General features: G+C 34.9%; 2 protein-coding genes and 1 non-coding gene across 6 annotated transcripts; all 3 read right to left on the bottom strand.

The window, feature by feature from the left end:
- Nucleotides 1-457: 457 nt before the first annotated feature.
- On the bottom strand, nt 458-538 carry TRNAL-AAG (transfer RNA leucine (anticodon AAG)). The gene has a single exon. It is a non-coding gene; the product is annotated as a tRNA-Leu (tRNA).
- A 943-nt stretch (nt 539-1,481) lies between these two features.
- Nucleotides 1,482-3,368, bottom strand: LOC18598421 (syntaxin-121). Its single transcript, XM_007027939.3, has 2 exons — nt 2,675-3,368; nt 1,482-2,084 (listed from the first exon to the last, which is right to left on the bottom strand). The coding sequence occupies exons 1-2, from the start codon at nt 3,228-3,230 to the stop codon at nt 1,648-1,650; spliced, it is 993 nt and encodes a 330-aa protein (XP_007028001.2). The 5' UTR covers nt 3,231-3,368; the 3' UTR covers nt 1,482-1,647.
- Nucleotides 3,369-6,316: 2,948 nt separating this feature from the next.
- LOC18598420 (Tetratricopeptide repeat (TPR)-like superfamily protein) lies at nt 6,317-20,334 on the bottom strand. Of its 4 annotated transcripts, none has more exons than XM_018121746.2 (28): nt 19,911-20,334; nt 19,690-19,784; nt 19,114-19,213; nt 18,801-18,905; nt 18,476-18,638; nt 17,605-17,725; nt 17,392-17,454; nt 17,229-17,309; nt 16,994-17,088; nt 16,752-16,902; nt 16,395-16,481; nt 15,346-15,465; nt 15,135-15,263; nt 14,959-15,056; nt 14,739-14,862; nt 14,450-14,557; nt 13,845-13,986; nt 11,866-11,976; nt 11,698-11,758; nt 11,453-11,519; nt 11,027-11,212; nt 10,811-10,921; nt 9,616-9,780; nt 9,351-9,509; nt 8,460-8,693; nt 7,676-7,849; nt 7,267-7,379; nt 6,317-7,165 (listed from the first exon to the last, which is right to left on the bottom strand). In XM_018121746.2, the coding sequence occupies exons 1-28, from the start codon at nt 20,071-20,073 to the stop codon at nt 6,610-6,612; spliced, it is 3,882 nt and encodes a 1,293-aa protein (XP_017977235.2). In that variant the 5' UTR covers nt 20,074-20,334; the 3' UTR covers nt 6,317-6,609. The 4 variants fall into 4 exon arrangements, with proteins under 4 accessions (XP_017977235.2, XP_088662673.1, XP_007028000.3 ...); XM_088806547.1 differs by lacking the exon at nt 19,911-20,334 and adding an exon at nt 19,300-19,361 and having other exon boundaries at nt 19,690-19,783; XM_007027938.3 differs by having other exon boundaries at nt 14,959-15,263.
- Nucleotides 20,335-21,240: the final 906 nt, after the last annotated feature.

Genomic DNA, 21,240 nt, shown 5'->3' with positions numbered 1-21,240 from the left:
ACATGAGGCATCGCATGAGCATATTCTAATGGAATTAAAGGTCATCTTAAAAATAATTAAATAAAAAAATTAACAGAAGTTGCGATTGTTTTATTTGAAATTATATTAATAATTAACAGCATTACATTTTCAAGGGGAAATTATATTTTCCTAAGAGGGTAAAAGGGTATTTTTCAAATTAATGAGGGTAAGAAGTGTACTTTCTGTCAAATTTAGGAGGGTAAAAGAATTTTTTTTTTTTAAACTAAGATGTTTAGTATATTTTCAACCAAATTTCAAGGAGATTTTTGTATTTTTCCGTATTTGAGAAGAAAATGCATTGCCTAATGGATTGGTTGCCAATGTAAAGGAAAAGAACGAGGTGGTAGGCTCAAACCCAAAAAAGAAAACGGAGGAAAAAAGAAAGATGTGGTTGGCCCAAACCCAACAAAGGAAACGGGGAAAATTAAAATTAGAATGTTGAGAGTGGGATTTGAACCCACGCCCTTTCGGACCAGAACCTTAATCTGGCGCCTTAGACCAACTCGGCCATCTCAACATTCAATTCTTAAGCGGCGACGTAAAACAATTTACAGAAATAAAAGGTGATGATTCGAATGATTAAAATACTTGATTGTTGACTATTTATACAAATATTTTGTTTTCTAGATTTCAAGCTGAGTGGTTGACTGTGTAAGCCTTGGCAGTTGGCACGTGCATGCCAAATGGCTCTCAGCCCAAGCCAACAGCTGCTGCCGTTTACCTTACACTGAAAAATATTTAATTCCAAACACCCCCCTAACGTTGCGCCGAAGTTTGGTCCCCGGGGTTTACTATAAGTTTATGTCCATTACATTTTAATTTAGACAATTGAAGCTTTACATAATATAACAACACTTGCAAGAATATAATGATAAAATGATTCTAGTAGGCGTCGTTATTGACGGACGTTGATTTCAAATCCAATTTCCCTTATGCAAAGGTTATATATAGTATCAAAAATCACTGTTCCACATTTCTGAACAACGATGAAATCATAAATGTGATGAACAACATATACATAGTTGATCACCATATCCTGTGCCACCCTTTATATTACTTCTCTATCTGCACTCATTAGTTTTTTTCCCATCACTTACTGCCAATTGGATAGTCACCATCGTTGAATTTGATTCCAAAATCTAAATCCGAGTACATCCAAAAATGTATACAGGCAACAGGTGACCAGAACTATAAATTTATTTATTTATTTATAAACTATAAACTATAGAATAATATAAGATGGTAAACATCTCACAAATACAGTTTCTATAGCAACCAGGAAATAAATAACCCAAAAATACTAGTTACATACAGGAAAGAATCAATCAATAATCAAAAATGCAATATGGTGTCTCTCCCAGAAAGTCTATCTGAATTCTCAACAGCAATCATGGCATTCATTTTTCACTCCAGCCCTACCCCCTGCTTTCCGTGAAACAACAAACACTGCAGCGGAAAGCTTCAAGCCATCCAACCAAATGTCACTTCCATCTCTCTGATAGATTCGTTAAACCAATCCAGAAAAAGAAAGAAAGAAAAAGAAAATGCAGAAACTCAGATCTCAAACAAGAATACTGCATAGCTAACACTGATCAACGCCTAATCACAGCAACCTATGGACTATGGTTAAGCAGTAGGTGGGGGTGGAGCTGTTGTTGTTGGACTTTGAGATGGACTGCTGTTCCCGCCACCACCACCACCACTGTTTTCCCATGGTCTCACAGTGAATAACACCACAAACAAGATGATCACCAGCAATAGTATGATCGCATAACAAGTCCATTTCCGGGTATTCTTCTGGTAATTCCTTGCTGTTTGCAACCGCTCAGTTCCACCTCGCACAAATGAATTCGCTCTGTTCACCTGGCTCTCAATATCATCCAATTGCTCACCTTGAGCTTGAACCAGGACTGCCATGTCCAAGAAAACTTGGTGCAACTCCTTGAGGTTCTTCTCCATGTCCTTAACAGCATCATGCCTTTCTTGAATCTCATTGATGGTGTCCAAAATTCTTCCCCTCCCTTGTTCTTGAATGGCCTTTTGCAAAAAAGTCTCACTCTCACCTGCAGCATATTAAAACAAGTTCCCAAAATCAGTGGTGGGTCTTTTACATCTTTGTCCCATATGTTTTCATATTTCTCTTGCACAAGAAATGCAATGTAGCTTTATGAAACACACTATACCTCAGTTTTTATTCCATAATAATAAAACCAGCTCTAGAACAAAATTATTACTAGAATAAGAATTTACCAAAAGCTTCATTTGTCCAATGCTTTATAATTACGGTTTGCATGCTTCAATTATTAATTAAACCAAAATTACCTATCTATATGTATACATAGTTTCAGGATTACTTCTCTAAAATACCCCATAAATTTCCGCTAACAACTGATAATACACCCAAATTTGCCATATAACTATTTCACTAATAATCACAACTCGCTAAATTAACCAATTAACTTTCAAGAAATTTCCTAACAGCTAAAAATTTGAAATTTTCCGGCTGGATTCCTGAAAAGAACATAATCAACTATAGGAAATTGAAAAACGAAAAGAGAATGTTACATCCCTTTGCAAAGCTCGAATTGAATATTGGACTTTCATATGTACCAAAAAGTTCCATAAACAAAAAGAAGCAAATAAGTAAACTGACCTGTTGAAATCAAAAGATCAATAGTCCTCTCATCTGGGTTCTCTCCAGTAACCGTAAAATACCTTCTCTGAACAGTTTCTCTATACTCAGACGAGATCTTTTCTCTCAACCCATTAAAACTCTCCATGGAATCCTTCAACTTCTTTCTCAACCCGTTCACAACCGACGTCCTGGTCCGGTCCGAAGAAGACCCCGGTCCACACCCAGGCAAGCTCCTGTTCGCCGCGTTGGACCGGTCAAGCGCCTCCAGCCTAACCTTAATAAGCTTGGCCTTTTTCAAAGCCATGGCTACATCAGCATCCATCTTTGCTCTTAATTCTTTCACGGTTTTCGCGTTGTGTAACGTCTTGCTCTGCTCGTGAGACGACGAGAGATTGTCGTTCAGCCTCTCCAGTTCTTTGAGCTCGTCTTTGATTGACTCGACATCCTCGAAGAACTTGTCGAGGTTGACACCGCCGGAGGTGGAGGAGGATTGCGTCATCTGGATGACGTGGTGATCAGGGGAAGCTTCTTCGCTTCGGAAGCGAGAGAAAGAGCCTGAAAATAGATCGTTCATTTTGGTTGTTCTTTGTATTAAAAACTCTTCAGGGCGTTAAAAACGTTGGTTGGATCAGAAGCAAATGGGATTAATATTGGGTGAAGTTGTTTGGGTACCAAGTCATCAAGAACCTATTTCCTGATCCAACAAAATATAAGAAAGAAAGAAAGGCCTTTTTTAGGAGGATTCGAGGACTGGGTATTGGAGATGGAAGGAAGAAGTGGGGCTAAACGGTGGAAAGGAGAGGTTTTTGAGGTGGGTTTGGGGGTGGGAAGGAGGAGGCTGCCAAGGAAGGTGGGATGTGGGTCAAGAAGCTCTCAAGTTTCGACCAAGAGGGATTGGAGAAGTCAAATGGGGAAGGAGGACACGAAAAAGACATGCATTTCTTTGGGGTAATTGTTTAATTGGTTTTAATAGGAAACAAGTAGAGAATTGAAGGAGAGGAAACATCTTGGAAGGTGGGAGGGGGTGAAGAGGAGAAAGGGTCATGGGGCGAGCAACGTTGGTTTCTTTGTTTGAGTAAATTGGATTGTTCTTTCAAAGCGGAAAAATAGTTGTGGGGAAAACGCGTGGGGGGGAAGATTTTCGGATAATTGATTGATTAGTAGTAATATGTCCCATCCTAATCACCACATTTTCATTTGATCTTTCTCGCTTTGGTTTTGGTGTTACTGTTGATGGACCAAAAAAAAACAGGGCAAGGGGGGGGGGGGGGGGGGGGGCTCCAAAAGTAGTTTAACAAGCAAAGGAGAGAAGAGAAGACTTGGTCACAACACTGATTTGGAGCTATCTTTCTCTCTCTTTCTCCATTGCAGCTGTTTCCCTTTTACTTAGGTTTTGGGTGGGAATCCAAACTTTGATTGATGATGGATATTTACCTGAGCTTTTGAAGAAAAGTGTCATTTTGTTGTCAATGGGTTGGAGTGGTCGGTTAGATGCTAGGAGACATGCCAAACGTTAGAACCAAGTAATGATATGTGTGTTAAATTGAGAGTCATGAAAAACAGGTTTACACAGTCACTGATCTTTTTTATCAAGCTGTCCACAACAACAATTTTTTTTTTTTGGGTACATGAGTAGATTCATTGAGATTTTATGTATATATTGAAAGATTAAAGATATTCTTTCTTTATCTTATAAATTTTACAAAAAGATTTTAAATTCAAATTTTGATATCAAATAAGTTAAATAAAATTTATCTTTGTGTGCATATGAGATGCTAGAGGAAAAAAAAATCTCTCATAAAAGAAATAGATATAATATTTTTTTAAAAAATTTTAAAATCAAATAAGTCGATGTAGATAGTAATGTATTATTCTTATATGACATAATGATGTGATTATGTAATATTTCTATCTTTTACTTCAGTGTCATATGAGTATAAAATGATAAATAATATTTTCATTAATGGTAATTAATTGACTATTAGTTATAAGGGTTTATTTAATTCAAAATAAAAATATATGAACTTGGTTGAACGTAATAGAAGAATAAATTTTTGTTTGAAACTTTTTTAAATAGTTTACAGGAGCATTATACTAAAGAAATACTAATTTGCAATTAGTAGTCGGTGAAATATTGTATTGTATTGTATTGTATTTTAATGATGCTATGTTTGACTGGGATAAATACAAGCATAGAAATGTAATTTTGTTGTTCTAACTGAACAAGGTAATCATGATCATAATAACTAACTCCAATCATTGTTGTAAAAAGAAAAAAAAAAGTTTTATTCGGATGTCACAATAATTTCTTATCAAACTATGAAGAGCCCTATGAATTGGAATGCTTCGTATCTCTTACTTCTTCCTTATCTCCAGCTCTTATATACACTCGACTAGAGGGCAAAACAGAGAGTGTACGGATAGGCATTAATTATATGTACATCATGTGATGTAATAAATAACACACATGCAGAGAAACATGTGCAAATAAATTACTGCATTGAAGGTGGTAGATAAGAGGGGAGCAACACAGCAGTTTGGTGGCATGGTGCATGCAACTTTGTTTTGGGTCATTCCCGGCCACTCCATATTTCTTATTGTTTCGTCTATGCATGGTCACAGGGCCTTGTGATTATGGTTGCCTTAATGGAAATTTCTGTTAGATAGTTTGTTACTGTTGGGAAAAGTTATGATTAACGAATTATAAATAATTACCTTATTAAAATATAATGTTTTAAAAGTTATTAGATATAATTATTAAATAGTTATATTATGAAAGAAAATAATTATTTGAAAAGTCATATTATAAAAAGAAATAAATCCTTTCATCTTATTTGAGGAGTTATATTACAAAAGGATATAAATTTTTTCATTGAAAGACGTATACGTTAGTTTGTTATATAAACAACGTTCTTACACTATTAATTTTACAATTTTGATAAGTGTGTTAAGAATTTTGTTGTATTTTGAAAAAATACTTTTAAAGAAAGTGATAATTCACACCCTCAAAGTCATACTCTTTCTTCTTCTCTAAATATTCTTCTTCTTCTTCTTCTTCTTCTTCTAAATTTCTAACAATTTCTTATGCTAACAAGCAGGGGCCGGAGATAGAATTTCATATTTAAGAGGGTATAATTAAAAAATGTAATATTTAAGAAAGCAAAAATTTATAAATTTTTGAAACTTTGACCAGACGGAGCCCCGACTAGCCTCCTCCCTCCGCCTCTGGTGACAAGGGAACGTACGTTTTTCTTTCCCTTTTGGCTGCTCTCTTCAACTTGTCAATTAGCCTGATGGTGTCATATAATAAATAAATACTATTAAAATAGAAGCTTTAGGACGTGGATTTGTTGATATTAGCATGTTTATAGCTATGGATTTGTTCTGGGCAACCGTATCCTTAGGATGCAACTATGTTGGTCTTGTTTGGCTGCCAGCACTGACTTGGACCTTGACTGAATTAAATGTTAAGCAGCATGACATCCCCATCTCCATCAATGCAAAATGGCCCGCGCTAAGCACCATGACGAATGATTCTTTGAAACGAAAAGATCATCCATAAACTATTTCAAATGGGGAAAACAGTTAACATCTCAAATTCAAAAGCCAAAAAAATATATGCAAAAATCATTCAGATCAACATTTTGAACTGTGACTCTATAAAATGTAATTGATTTTCTTCATTCAAAAACTCTGATGAGTCCATTTACATCAAGTAATAACAAAATAAATTCCTTTGTTTTTTTTTTCTTTTTTGCTTCCCTTATTATTTCTGGCAACCAAAAAGAATGTTTCATCTCCTCCCTTCGCTGAGCTTTTCTCAATTCCTATTTTACCAAGAATTATACATTTTAGGCACCATAATTTACATGTGAAAAGTTACAATAATAACTACAACCAACCAAGATCTCATCGCTAACAGTGCAGAAAACCGGTGAACATGAGCCAATATTTCAAGTAGATTGGACCACAGTAAGATAATAGGGATATCCTTGGCACACTCCTGACGACTTGCTCGCTTCTCCTTGCTTTTCTTCCTCACTACTGGGCATAAGATTCCAATTCAAAACATAGTTTGACAAATCATATATTCCAGGAGCAAAAACACTAATCTGAAGAGGAATTTCAGCTGTCGACCGAGGTTGAAGTCTGAGTTTAGTAGAGCTTGACCCTGACCAAATGAACTGAGAGACACTTTCTAGGGACACAGACTTAGTAAAACGTGTTGCAAGAGCATCAGATGTGATGACTTTCATATCATTCACTACTGGAATATCACACCACCCTGCTTGGTTTTCCGGGGGTAGACCTGGCTGAGGTGCAGAAGCATCACTTGATTGGATGCTGCTACTAGGGGAATCAAAGGTGCTGATACGGACAGATGCAACAGCATCAGATGAGTTGGTTATCATCATCCTCAAATTTACTTCACATAGAGAACCAGAGAAGTTATGTTGTACAGTCTGAGGCCCATCCACTAGCCATGATATTGAACTCATGCTCGAAAGACTAACATAAAAAACAAGTACATCAAAACAAAGAGAATCATCAGAAGAAAGTTGTATCTACTAAGTCATCATTAAAAATTATTGCTGTTGCATGAATCTCACCTGCAATGACAAGCATGATGGGAAATGAGAAGTGGTGTATTAGGAGCACCAGAATCAATATTACCCTTTAGCAGTTGAGAGATGAAAACAAAATCAACTTTATATTCATTACCCTGGTCCATGAAAAATATAAAAGCCAAAAGTATCAGCAGGCTAGTAAAGATCCAAAGAATCAACAAAAAGTTGCTCCAATTTTTTCTAGTTATCCTAAAAAAGGGCAACATCATTACCATCATCAATTAAAAAAGCAAGAGGGTCGAGAATGAAATGGTGATATAGATACGAGACAACATAACCTGATGAAATTTGGACTACAATGGTACTGGTGATGTATAATAATCAACATAAGGATAGACATTCCAATTGATTGTTATACGAATGGCATGATAAGACCAAGATAATTAACAACCTGAAGTGGCATTCCCTGGTGCAATCTTTCACTATTGTGGAAATCAGCCAAAGGTGAACTATACACATCAAAGAGGGCTTCACTGTTACCCTGAGGGCCCAATCTTACATCACTTTGAAGGAGCAGGGAAGGAGAAGGAATGCTATCTTCGGAAGTTGATGACTTCCTGCGATCCTGGAGTGAAAATTGAATTAGATCAAAATTTAAAGTCAACTGGTGAAGCTGAAAGAAACCAAAAAAAAAAGTTATCTGGCAATAGAAGAATTCGTCATGACAAACAAACCTTTAACATGTGGCCAATAGCATACTACTAACACTAAAAGGAAATAAGGTTGATAGACTAATACAAGGTAGAATTGCAGCTTATGTGCAATCTACAATCTCAAGGTTAGAGCACGTTACTCCAGTCTGAATCACAACCCAGCCCCAGGTTTAACCGTTGCATGATCTTTTCAACATATGTTATGTTTTATCAATGTGAACTAAATTTTGCTCAGGTCCAAAGGTACAGCACCACAATTTAAAGTTATTATCGTGTCTCGTAGATTGCAGTCCATTTGATCAAACACCCCCACCCCCCACTCCTAGGCCAAAGCCCAAGAAAACAAACAGACAAAAGTCACTTAACATTAGCTAGCACATGTAATGATCCCAGTAGTAATATAATTTTAATGATCAAAGTAATGAAGGCACAAAACAGTTCTCCTTCCACTTGAAAAGTACACAGAAAATATTTTACCACTTAATTAATCCAAGGTTCAGGTTCTTGTATGGTTGTACCAACCTTAAGCTTGAAGAAACATGACAGTGCTTGACCAGCAAATAAAGATTGTGAAGGTAAGATGCTATCAACAGGTTGAAGTAATGAGATTTCCCACTGCTTCCCAACAGATGACAGCTGATGAACCTGGAAACATTCAGAACTGGTCTTGTTGACAACATCCATGCGCAAGAGGAACTCTTGCAATCTTGATGGACAAGGACTAAGTTCAAATGATACATCCAACGATGGTAAAACCTAACAAAGATGAAGAGAACATATTAGGATTGGCTACACAGCCAATTAATACATATAGAGGCAAAACAACATATGATAACAAAGTATCACCCATATGACCACTGAAATAACAGTTAAAAGGCGGAAAGGGGGGCAAAGAATCCACTAAGAACCAACCTAGAAAAAAGATACTTGGATAAAATAAAATCGATTAATTGCTTTAAACATAATTGGTAAATGCAAATACTTTTCTAAGGAAATTTTGCCTTACTTCCATCAGCTGATATACATGCCATTTCAATATGCTACTTTAAATTTAAAATTTAAGAATTTGAATTTATGTTAATAACAAGTCATGGGTGGTTATTAGCTCACTATCAGGTAAATATCTGATGAGAAAATTTCAATGCATGAAATTAGCACTCAATTTCCATATAATTTCCACTCAACCAAACTTCAAAGGATATTTTCTAGTAATTTGCCACAACCAATATCTCCCCCATCCCATTTTCCTTATTGATCTTCAATTCTTTGTATCAATATCACAAGAGAAGGCTCAATAAATACTCATAGAAAAACAATCCATATTTTAAGCTACCAAAGGGAGTATATATAGCAAAAGGCAAGGACAAAGAATCAAATCATGAACCCTCAACCTTTTCCTATTCAAGAACATACCTGCAAATTATAATGCATGCGTAGTGTGCGATATTTCATGATGCTTGATACATCTTCCATTTCGTAATATATTGTAACATACAAAGAAATATTTCCAGGAACAGCAGCACGAAACCAAAGAGGCCAGGATAATGATGTTTCCTCCTGCACTGATATGTTCTGAAGCATAGACAAATGTGAAGTTTATAAAAGAAAAAGGATGGGGTGACACCAACTTGATAAAAATTGTCAATAAAGCATGCACACAGAAACATTCCAGACTGACCTCAGGAAAGAGAAACACATTCTGCAGCACTTTATTAATGTTACTATGCCCACCACTTTGCACAACATTTGTCTTCTTTCCTAAGCAAGCAGGAAATTCAACATTCAACTCCCTCTGATTCCCAGCATTTAGAAATCTTGGATTGCTAATCTTCATCTTCAGGTTCTGTCAAAACATTGTCATAACCCGCATTATAGAGCCAATAACCATTTCTTATTCCATTATATAAAAATGTCACACAGCCCAAGCACGAAAGTACATATATGAGGGGGGGGGGGAAGACCATAGATATCAATCCCTGCCAAGCTCAAGTTTCGCTTGATGCAGGACCGACCAAAGCCCAGCCAATCTGATTAAGCCCACATGTTTTTGACAAAACCTGGTAAAGACCCTGACAGTCAAACCAGTTTTCACCTATGTGTAAAATTATTTGTAACGTTGCAGCAACATAGATGAGACTGGGACATTGGTCTTTACAAACTAAGCCAAGCATTAGGGACTGTTACAAACAAAAACATTTCATAGATTAACATATATTCCCGTGTTTTATATATGAAAGCAGTAGATAACCAAATAATTTAACTGTGGTTCAACCATTGACCAATGGTGAGACCAATGACTTGTCTTCAACAACTTGATGTCCAGGCTGGATTTCATTACCATACTAAAACACAACCCATGTTGGATACCAGATCAAGATGCTGTATTCATCAATATGACCAGTCTTTTAGCTCATGCAGCAGCACCAAACATAATAAGAGCTCTAAAGTTCTAAAGAAGGGGCTCTACGGGCAACCTAGAATAAGCTTCAGTGGAATCAAAAGGTGAATTACTTTAGCTTAAATGGGAGCAGCCCATACAGTGTTGTATTAGCCACTAATGAGATAACTATGCAAACAAATTGTTATTCACAAGCCCTGCGCAGACCCACTATGTGGGTGGATATGGTCAAAAACAAATAATTTAATTAGGTTAACTCTAAAAAGTTGTGAGAGAAAATAAAGGGGTGATAGCTTCTTGATAATATACAACACACTATGTTATTTGAAAATATAGGGAGAGAAGAAGAAGGTTTTGGGTTAAGTATAACAACACAGATTTCCCCCTTTAATGAGACAGATTTGGTTGACACTAACTAAAGTCAGCTAGCAACATAGTAAAAGATTATAACTAAAATGGGTAAAGAAAACCATACCTTAACAGGAAATTTTGATCGGTTACTTAATTCCAACACAAGATGCCGTAAGTCTCCCACATATGTTTTTTCTGGTAAAGAATGAATTATACCCTCAAGCTTCGGTAGACTCTAGACATTCATGAAAAAGCAGTGTAAAATAGATGCAGGTTAAATTCCACAAGTGCGAGAGAAAGAGATCACAATAAAAGCAGGTTCAGAGGAAACAGGAAGCACCTTGATCACTATAAACTTCAAATAGTTGTCAGGAGAATACTTAGCTTTCCTTCTTCCCTTTGCAACATTTTTGTTCAGCGAGTTAGATTCAAAATTATGAAAACCTACTACTGAACTTGATAATTTCCATTTAACACCAACAATTTTCAGAATGCCTTCTACTCTTGGAGTTACTGTTAGTTGCACCTGAAAAATAAGGTAAATCAGATAAAAAATTCAGAAAATTATAGTAACTGAAAAATTGCACTACATCACAGATAAGAACATCAATTAGATGATATAACTGTTCTTGCTTGTATTGTTTCTGTATCAAGACTACCAAATTGAACTTTTAGAAATCTTCAGAAGTATAATTCTAATAGTACATGACAATTCAGACCACCACTCCATCTATAATTTATTTAACAATTCCTGTAAAATACGCACCAAGGTTGTTTCACCCCCTTCTAATGACAAGTCAACCTCAGACAAAATCGAAGATGAGTCAATATCCCTGCAGTCATCATGCAAACACCTATATCAGCAATTGTATATGGTAAGGCAATAACATATTGGAACCTCATGACGTGAAGAAGGTTGTAAAGACATACATGCATACATAACATTCACAATATAATATATATATATATATATATATATATATATATATATGTTTTACACAACAGACGTACCTAGTGGAAGTTGATGTTTTATTTTCATCATTCTGGAGCTCAATATTTGAACCATTTCCATCTGCGTCACAATTGTTGATTGATAAACCAATTTTAACCCACATTATACATAAGGTCAAGAAAGGAACAAAGACCGAAGGAAAAAGGTAAAAGACTTTGATAACTTGCCAGAGTTCATTTCTTCAAGATTTGCAGAAAGCTCACATATCAAAGAAACACTTAAGATGGAGATAGAGATTTGCAGAGGGTTTTTAAATTCAACATCCACTTTTATTGCTTCTGCAAATAGATGGAGAAGAATATATTAAAAATGATCAATCAATGTAACAATGAAGTACAAATTTTGTATCTTCTCTTTGTTATCTACTAAATGACCATTTTAGATTTCTAACACTTAAATTTTCAGATTTCAATTAAGCAGAAGTTGAATCTAAAATTCCTTCCCAGCAATGTGAAAGCCTTGATGCTATGCTAGGAAAGCATTAGCATAGGACATCTAATTGGATTATAAATCCTTAAAAATTCTCATTCACTGACTGTAGCATTATTGCCAACACAAAGTGTGGATGTTTGTTAAGAATATATGAATCAATTTCATGCATTCTACTTTAAATACACAATATTATGTCATACTCCAAAGATTGAAAAGATTTCTAAGGATCCCTGTCATCAAATCTCATATAAAAGAATCCCTTTTCATGGCCATGAGAAAGTGTAGGACATGGCAGATGATTCTCCTCACGTAAAATGAGCACAAAAACATAGTAAACATTACAAAGTAACCCACCTTATGTAACTGACACCCATATTACCACAAAAAATAAGCCATGCATACATATTTTGTATCATAATGGTTGGCTATATGCAAGTTAAATAACAACCATAACCAGACAACAAAGCAAGAGATCAACAATGCAGCTAAGTATGGCAGCAGGAAATCAAAAATTGGTTGTTATTCTCCCTCCCCAATCACAGTAAACTACTAACCGATCAGTTCCCCAAGCTGTGGCTACCAGGGCCCCACCCAGTTAAGAAAGTAACATAACCATTTCCACGAATTCATAGAATAAGAGAAAACAAAATTCAGCAGAAACTATATTTCCGTAAGTTGACAACCTTCACCAATTATGTTCCTCCCAAAATCACACAAAGCATGTATGCTTATCCCCTTTCATTTTGAAAACCTCTCACCCATTTGTCACCACCATGTCTTAGAGCTTGAGCTTGCTTATTAATTACTTCAGTACACCTTTTCTATCTATTTTATGCCAAAGGCACCAGGGACCCTTTGAAGGTTGACTTCAAAATTTGTGTCCTTCTATTTGAAATTGATAAAAACAATACACATCCAATAGACCTCGTTCACCTTTTGTATTACTGGAAAGTTTTGACATTTATTTTGGAAAATACGTCACTGTAGAGTGAAACAAAAAAAATGTTTTCACAGTATACGTTGAAGAATAATGTACAAAGTAATGGGTAAAATTGTCCTCTACTTCAATGATTTAAATAGAGTCAGCAAATTAGTGTCTTGCATAATATAATTTCTAGATCTGCTAGAAAGAAATTTGAGGTTTTGAGTTTAATTCTAGTCATTGGAGTGAACTTAGGGTTAGGGGGTGCCTCATGCCGTGGAAAGTATCCAATTGGGAAAAATAAAAAATGAAACGAATGAGATCTGCCCAAAGAAACTCCCTCTAGATGTTTGACATAGCACAACAAAGATCAAATTAGGGAAGCAAGTACACTGAAACTCTGCTAGCTGCAAAGTAGGTGATCAAGATATGTTGCAGTTGACCGATAAATAAAGAAATACTGTGACTGACAGGATAGAGATGTAGTATAGAATTTGCATAAGGCAATAAGGAATTTGGGCAGAAGTTTTCGCAGTACATGGTACCAGGCCTTAACTTGGTTCAAGTTTTGGTCTATCCAGTTAAATTAGGAACAATAAACAATGAAGCTGACCTCACTGCTAATATCTATAGAATGCTCTGTTGCTGAAGAAAAAATAGCCAAATATGAACCAGTCACCAGCTAAAAAACCTTCTAAGTATTTGTCTTGACAGAATTCAAAGTCAGAATGTGAACATTTATTTGTCCTAGGAAACAAAATTAACATTATGTATATACAAACACCTTCATACCTCCCGCCACACAAATATTTGATTCTTTATATTTTTTCGGCATAAGCTTTGATTGTAACTCCAGCCAGTTGGACTTGGCAGTAGACAGTGATGGGATCATGTCCTCCTCCAGTGAATGCCATACACTTTCTTTGACACTAGCCTGGAAGAAAACAACTATGATGACATCCACAAATCATCTAAATTCATTAAGCATATCAATAAATCACAGCAAAACATATCTGGTTAATGTTTAAAATTAACTTCAGCAATTCCATGCACAAATATCACAATCATGAATAATAACTAAACTAAAAATTATACAAGTCCCAACAAGAAATGCTTCAGAAATCACATGTTGGTAATTTTTAGTATTTTACCATATACATCCATAATTCCAATTTACTCTGTTTATATGAGAACATAGCTCAAAACATGATCCATAATCCAACATCAACCTTATCACCTAATAAAAGAAAAGCACGCATGCACAAAATATGCAATCAATCAATTAACAGTGACATAAGAACAAAGGGGGAAAATCAAGAGCCAGAAAGAGGCATCTTCAAGAACATTAAACAAAAAAATTATAACTCCAGATAACAAGCAACAATAATTCAACTTACAGCTGCAGCAGATGCATAAGTTCGATGATCTTCAAAAATGACCTTAAGTGATGAGATGTTGATAGCAGGCAACTGAAGTTTCAATACCTCAAATGTCTTACCAGTTTTCTATATCATCCAAAAAAAAAGTAATTAGACAACCCTGTTAAACTTGCACATGACAAACTAATTAGACAACTCACTTTTCAAAACATAAATAAACTTTGTGTGATCTAAGAAGCTCCAATTTTATTTCGCTTTCCTTTGTCTACCAAGCACGAAGGAAATTACATTAGTACTTGTGATCAACCTGAACAATTTGAAGAAAATCTCTCAGAAACAGCTCCTGTGTGGTCTTTGACTGATGACTGCAGGCCAAGAGCTCCAACATATGAGTGACAGCAACATCATACATGCCAAGAAAAGCGTACCACCTATATCAAGCAAGTTTGATCAGCAACATTCCACATTAAAAGTTCTGAAATTGTAAAATTCATATAGGATCCAGCTGCACTGTATATGTAACTTACTGTCCAATGTGGAAATGAACATGATCTTTGATAAGGCTCCATGTGGTTCCTTTATAAACAGAAACAGCACTTCTATATGTGCGAATTGCGTGTTTAATCTGAAGATGAAAACATTGTAAAATATTAGAAGAGCGAGAATTTGGTACATTATCACAATACTTAAGGGATTGAGATACCTGATCACATTTTTTATAATGATCACCAGAGAGAACAAGATGAAAGCCATATTTATGCAGCATTGGTGGTTTTGACAACAAGTAGCAAAAAGATGCTTGCTCAAGCATCACAGCCGAATGTAAAGGATCCTAAGGGTGAAAAACCAGAAAGGGTGTGAGTGACAGATAATATGCACTCATCCAAAGCAATTCCCAGCATATAGAAAATTACCTCACTACAAATGCGGAAATAAACAGTGGCAGCTTCTTTAATCTGATCTCTTATCTTCAGCATCTCTACCCACCAAAGACCACATCTGGTAGCATTTTGTTGACCAGCTGACCCAAGTTTCTTCATGAATTGAATAAAGAAAGGAAAAAGAAAAATGACAACAGAAGACATTAAAACTCAACCGGAATTTGCTATATATAATAAATCACTTCATATCAGCCATTCCTAGTTGTCACCAAAACCAACCCTAATTACTTACACAAACCAAAATAAGAATTACAGCTACATTCTAGCAAAAAAATCACCAACACATCGCCAAGGCCATAAGTCATTTACATGTTTAACTACTGGAATAGTATATAAGATAACATATAAGATAACAACAATGAAGGATGCTTTTCGTAGGACCAAAGGGATTCCTTTACTGTTGAAGAACCCATTAACTTTATCCTTGGCTTGTGAAGAAAACAACCTTAATTTGACCAAAATGTTGCAAGCCATCAATTTTCATGCACCACAAAATCACATGTAGAAGACTTTGCCATATTTGTCCTACGTCATTCACATTCAATCTCAGCAGACACAGATCTTTCAACATTTATCTGACCAAGATATTGCGAGCCATCAATCTTCATCCACCACAAAATCACATGTAGAAGACTTTACCCAATTTGTCCTATGTCATTAACATGATAACTTCTTCATATTCAGCAGACACAGATCATGAATTCAAGGTTCAAGCCTAATTGTTCATCTTAAAAGCATCTTTTGCCCATCTTAACTATAACAATTATTGATGTTAAAAATATCTGGGTAATTTGAGGCAGAATTGGATATCTAGAATTAATTCATTTATATTTAGCAGTTCCTACTTTTCAAATAGATATAAATTAATCTATTTTGTTCTTCAGCTTAAAAATCAATGGATTCCATGATATGGATCATGTTGTAAAAAATAAAGTTTACTTGAAGGAAGCTACCCATAAATTCCAGTAAACCATATAAAATAATTACAAGAAAATAAGAAAGGAGCCAAGAACTATACATACTAAATAAGTATTAAATGCATTTTCCATGCAGTACTCAGCTTCTTTTCTTGATTGATCAAGCAAGAAATACGTAAGCCCCATCATCTCCTGAAGAAATGAACAAGAAATAATAAGATTGCAAACAGATAGGCTAAACAATAACCTACAAGCAAGCCCGACCATATAGAAAGTTTTTATAAGATCTAAGTCTATGAAATGAACAGAATTTTGTACTTTCTTTAATTTGAAGACACAAACCATTCACATGAAACACAAACCAAGCCAAGGAAAAGGAAAATCAACTTAGAGTGGAGAATGAACATAAAGAGCAGAAGAAAATGACATATTTTACTTAAAAATAGGAATATATGAATCAACCTGCACACCAGCATAGCGCTTCCAGGCTTTGTCTAGCTTATAATCAGTGGAAATTAGGCGATAATTCGACAGTGCAAGTTCATAGTCCCGTAACATGAATGCATAGTCACCCAAAATTCTAATCTGAGATTCAACTGAACTAAAGGTGTACCTATGAACAGTGAAAATAAAACTAAATTAGGATAACTCAAGAAGAAATGCGAAACGGACTTGAAATTTGATGAATGAACATCTACACTTACACAGGACCATTTGGGGAATCTGATGCATCTTCTTTCCCTTTCCTCCACCATAAGTTTTTAATTTGATTCCTAAAACCTTTCCTTGTGGCAGAAACCTAATTGCAATGAAACATGACAAGAGGAATAAGGACACATAAGAGTAATTAAGAGATAAAACATAATAAAAGAAAAACAACAAAAGCAATACATGGGCATTTGGATATCTACAGAAGGAACAAATGTTGGATTTAAATACCTGTTGGTTCAATACACGTATCTTTTGTTCCATGTAAGGAATGATGTGTTTAGATGATAATTCTTGCATGAGATCTTTTATCTGCTCCCAAGTTATGCAAACATAAGTAGAATTACAAGCAACATCGGCCAAGAATATCAGACCAAGTTATTGAAATAGTTACCTCATTAAAGTCATCAAAATTGAGGAAACAACCAAGATTTTCAGTAGGTAAAGCATCAGATTTCTGTCAAAAAAGTACATGAATTAAAGCATTAGAATAACTTTATTCAATACTTTTCTGGGTACCTTAAACCAACAGAAGATTCACCTAATATTTTCCTATGAACAAGTAAATAACTGAAAGATAATTATCCTTCAAAGTAGATTAACTTACAAAAGGAGCCCAAGGGTTCTCCTGATGATGGATCTGCCTATCTTGAGAAGAATTAATACAAAGTAATTGACAGTCATTTGGGCCAAATGTACTTTTCATCTCAGTCAAAAGTTTAGTAGCCCTGCAAACATAAAAGAAGTCAAAACAACTTTTAAGTTTCAACTGCTGCAGATCTTAGCATGTCTTCACTGTCCTAACATAGCATCTGCTTTAATTAACTGAAATATAATATTATTATTGAATCTATATCAGGTCTTTCGCTTCCTTTTAGTAATCATATTATCAAAATCCAACCACAATCAAGTAGAACTTAAAACAAAAACTCCTGCTTCGCATGAGATGAACGAAAATTTGGTCAGAAATTTGGCTTCCCCAGCCTACGCAAAAGCTCAATCTGTTTCATTTTTCATATGATGATGATTTATTTTCCTACAGCTTCTTTGAGATGTTTTCTAGCAAAAAACATCTATCTTATTCCATGTACTATAGGATTCTTTTATAAACTAGATTCTCCATACATGATGGGGCATCTCTTTCCAGATTTTGCTATTCAAACTAAGGTTCTTACTTGTTATCCACTTGGTGTCCTTTCTTAATATATACATCTGATTTGCAATCTAACATATTCAATTAGGTGCTGCTTAAATATTCTTGCAAGCCTTACATGCAGCCCTTTACATGTCCTAGTAAGAAAGTAAGGAAAAACAAATATCTGCACATTGCTCCACTAACTTAAAAGATAAAATGAAAAGTTAAACCTAAACAGGCAAGCATGTCCCTCTGAAATTGTAGAGCAGTGTTTAACAGCATGCTGTCATGCTTATTGCATTTAACAATTTCAAACATAGTGAGATAAGATAGGGCGGCATACTTCTCTGAAGCACCATCTTGATTATCATGCACCAGTAAGTAATGCTTCAAAATCTTTGGGTCCATTGCACCGTCATTAAGAAGAGAGGGTAATTTGTTGGTATTAAAAAGGTCTACAAATCTGTTTATGGGTTCCTCATCCCTAGAAGAAACAACCAAAAGGCCTGCAAACCGTTTTGGACATGAAACAATCAACAACTGAATGCAATTTGATGTCTAAAATGAACATTTTAAAAATCCCATAAGCAGAATGAACAAGATTGGCAAAGCTTAATAGCAAAGGGGAAAAAAGAAAGAAAGGTATCTAATTAATTTCAATAGCTTACATGCTACAGGATGATCAAAAGCTTCATGGTCTGAAAAAGACAACGTACGTACAAGCTCTTCGTTAAAAAACTGAAACCATGATGGTAAAATTTCAGATTCAGGCCCTGCATAAAACATTCACGTATATAAATCAAAGCAGCTATGTACAGTTAAAAAAAGTAAAAGAAAAAGGGCATGCTAAGAGACCAGAGATCAGATAGCATGTGAAAAATGAAAAACTAGCCGCAATGAAACAAAATGCTAATAAAAATGACAACAATAAACTGAGCAAAATGATACCCACCAAAAAATAAATATAACGAATGTACTTACTAGAGAGAAGATCATTAACTTGAGGTGGGTCTGACCACATTTCAGAAAAATCTTTCTCTCCTGCCTGGGTAATAACCTGCTTTAGCCTCTCCTTCGCTACCTAGTTGATCAACATTTATTTTCAAAAAGAAACCAACAAGAAGACAAAGAAGAAAATTTATCACATCATTGATATTTCACACGCACAATGGAGCTCGAAGCAACCAACTTTTATTCCAACTGAACGAAAACCCACCAACTTCCTTCATCTGTTAATTTTGAAATGCATAGTAAATCTCTCTCAATCAGTTCAATTAAATCGCAGATTCCAATACTAAATACTTTATCAAAGCTTACGAATTAATGTCAGGTATATTTAAACTGAAATAGCTCACAGTAGCTTCCAACTCAACTAGAAGCCTATCAGCGCTGTTGATTCCTAATTACCAAATTTTCATTATTCTCCAATTCCAATTCAATAAAGATTGAATTCAAGTAATCTTCACCTACTCAAAAATTTTAAAAAAAAATTAAGAAAAATTAAAGAATGCAGCTGTATTATACAGCTACTATACCAGTAATCCCAAGAAAAATTACCTCAAGATTGGGTTGTCGAATATCCGAGGCATAAAACAACCGCAACTTAAACTTCTGCAGCCTGTAGGGTTGATCACTCGCCGTCCGTACAGGCACTACCACCGCAATTTAGATAAGTAATTAATAAAAAAAGTAATCACCTCACAATTCAACGTAAATATACAGAAAGCTGCGTATAAATGTATGTATAAAAATTCATTGACAGAGTCTGAAATTATCACCGTCGATATTGGTGAAATTGCAGAAAGGGGAGAGCATTTGGATGAAGGAGAGGCCGTTCTTGAGGCAAGATTCTTCCACTAGCGGAGTGCAGAGTACCATAACCACCGGAGTGATCTCCTCCAATAGCATTTTGCCAAGTGGCGTGTTCGCCGGATCCACCATCACTCTCTTTCTCTCTTTCCCTCCCCTCCGATTGTCGGTTGCCCTAATTGGCTACGGGCCGAGAGCCGTTTTTCTACAGCTCCGAGTCGATTGAACAAGTGAGTTGGCGAGTCCACTCGATTTTTGAGAGGCAATAAGATAGGGCGGAGTAGAAGCCTCTTTAGCTTCTTCGATCGGATCTTTTGATTGGTGTTAATGGAGGTTTAAAGTTTTGGAGAGAGAATTCGGTGACGTTGGGGAAAGATGTTGTGGGCTTGTGGACCGATTTGTATAAAGATAGGTTACGAACCTTTCCATGGACCGTGTTAGAGTTAGAAGCACCGGCTCAAGTGTCGATCCGTATGAATATGGGCTCTTTTCTCCATTTACAAAACCCCACGGAAAAAAAAAAAAAAGAAAAACAACACAAGGAACAAAACTTGGGTTTCGTTGGGTAAATTTGAAAAAATATTTCAAAATAAATTTTTAATCTTTTCTCTAGTTTAAAAGAAATAAAAATTTTACGAATGTAAAATATTTCACAAGTGAACGAAAAAAACTTTATTAATTAATTTTAAATATTTTTTATTTGGAAAAATACGTAAAACGTTTTCATCTACTTTCTCTCTCTAAGATGATTGCACTTCAAAAATATTACATTTCTCTTTTTATGATATTGATCCCACAAAGTAATCAAGTATCATTATTTATTTTTTCATTTCATCTCTTTATTTATTATTCTTTTTCTTGATAAAGTATCATTAATTATTTTTATTTAATTTCATAAAATTCATATCAGTATAATTATTTTTACTAAACTACTAAAATTTTAATATAATACAAAATAATTAAGGTCAATAAAAGAACAAAATTATATAAATAGGAAATAAGGTTTTCACAAATAAAGATTTCTCATTTCTTTTAATTTCTAATTTATGATTTATTAACTTCACAAACTAACTACTATATCAATATGATGAGAAATAAATAAAAAAAATAAAGTTAACTATTATTTATATATAATAGTTTAATATTAAAAATATATATATTTTGGATGTATTGCATAATTGAGGAGTGTTAATATCTTTATGGCGTTACAGAAAAAATTTTTAAAGATAAGTCATGATAAAAAATATTTTTATAAGATAAATCAAGTAATAAAAAATGTTTTAAGCAATTTATACAAAA

Source organism: Theobroma cacao, chromosome 5 (assembly GCF_053813885.1).
Source record: "Theobroma cacao isolate CCN51 chromosome 5, ASM5381388v1, whole genome shotgun sequence".
NCBI lineage: Eukaryota > Viridiplantae > Streptophyta > Magnoliopsida > Malvales > Malvaceae > Theobroma > Theobroma cacao.
This window is presented reverse-complemented; position numbering and strand designations above follow the sequence as displayed.

What these genes read in the sequence shown, in the direction of transcription:
- LOC18598421 (XM_007027939.3), bottom strand. Translation starts at nt 3,230, where the DNA reads ATGAACGATCTATTTTCAGGCTCTTTCTCTCGCTTCCGAAGCGAAGAA. An exon ending in TGATCTTTTGATTTCAACAG is followed by an intron (nt 2,085 to 2,674) that starts GTCAGTTTACTT and finishes AATATGCTGCAG; the next exon opens with GTGAGAGTGAGACTTTTTTG.
- LOC18598420 (XM_007027938.3), bottom strand. Translation starts at nt 20,073, where the DNA reads ATGGTGGATCCGGCGAACACGCCACTTGGCAAAATGCTATTGGAGGAG. An exon ending in TTTTGATCATCCTGTAGCAT is followed by an intron (nt 18,639 to 18,800) that starts GTAAGCTATTGA and finishes AACGGTTTGCAG; the next exon opens with GCCTTTTGGTTGTTTCTTCT. An exon ending in ATTTTCTTCAAATTGTTCAG is followed by an intron (nt 14,558 to 14,738) that starts GTTGATCACAAG and finishes TGGATGATATAG; the next exon opens with AAAACTGGTAAGACATTTGA.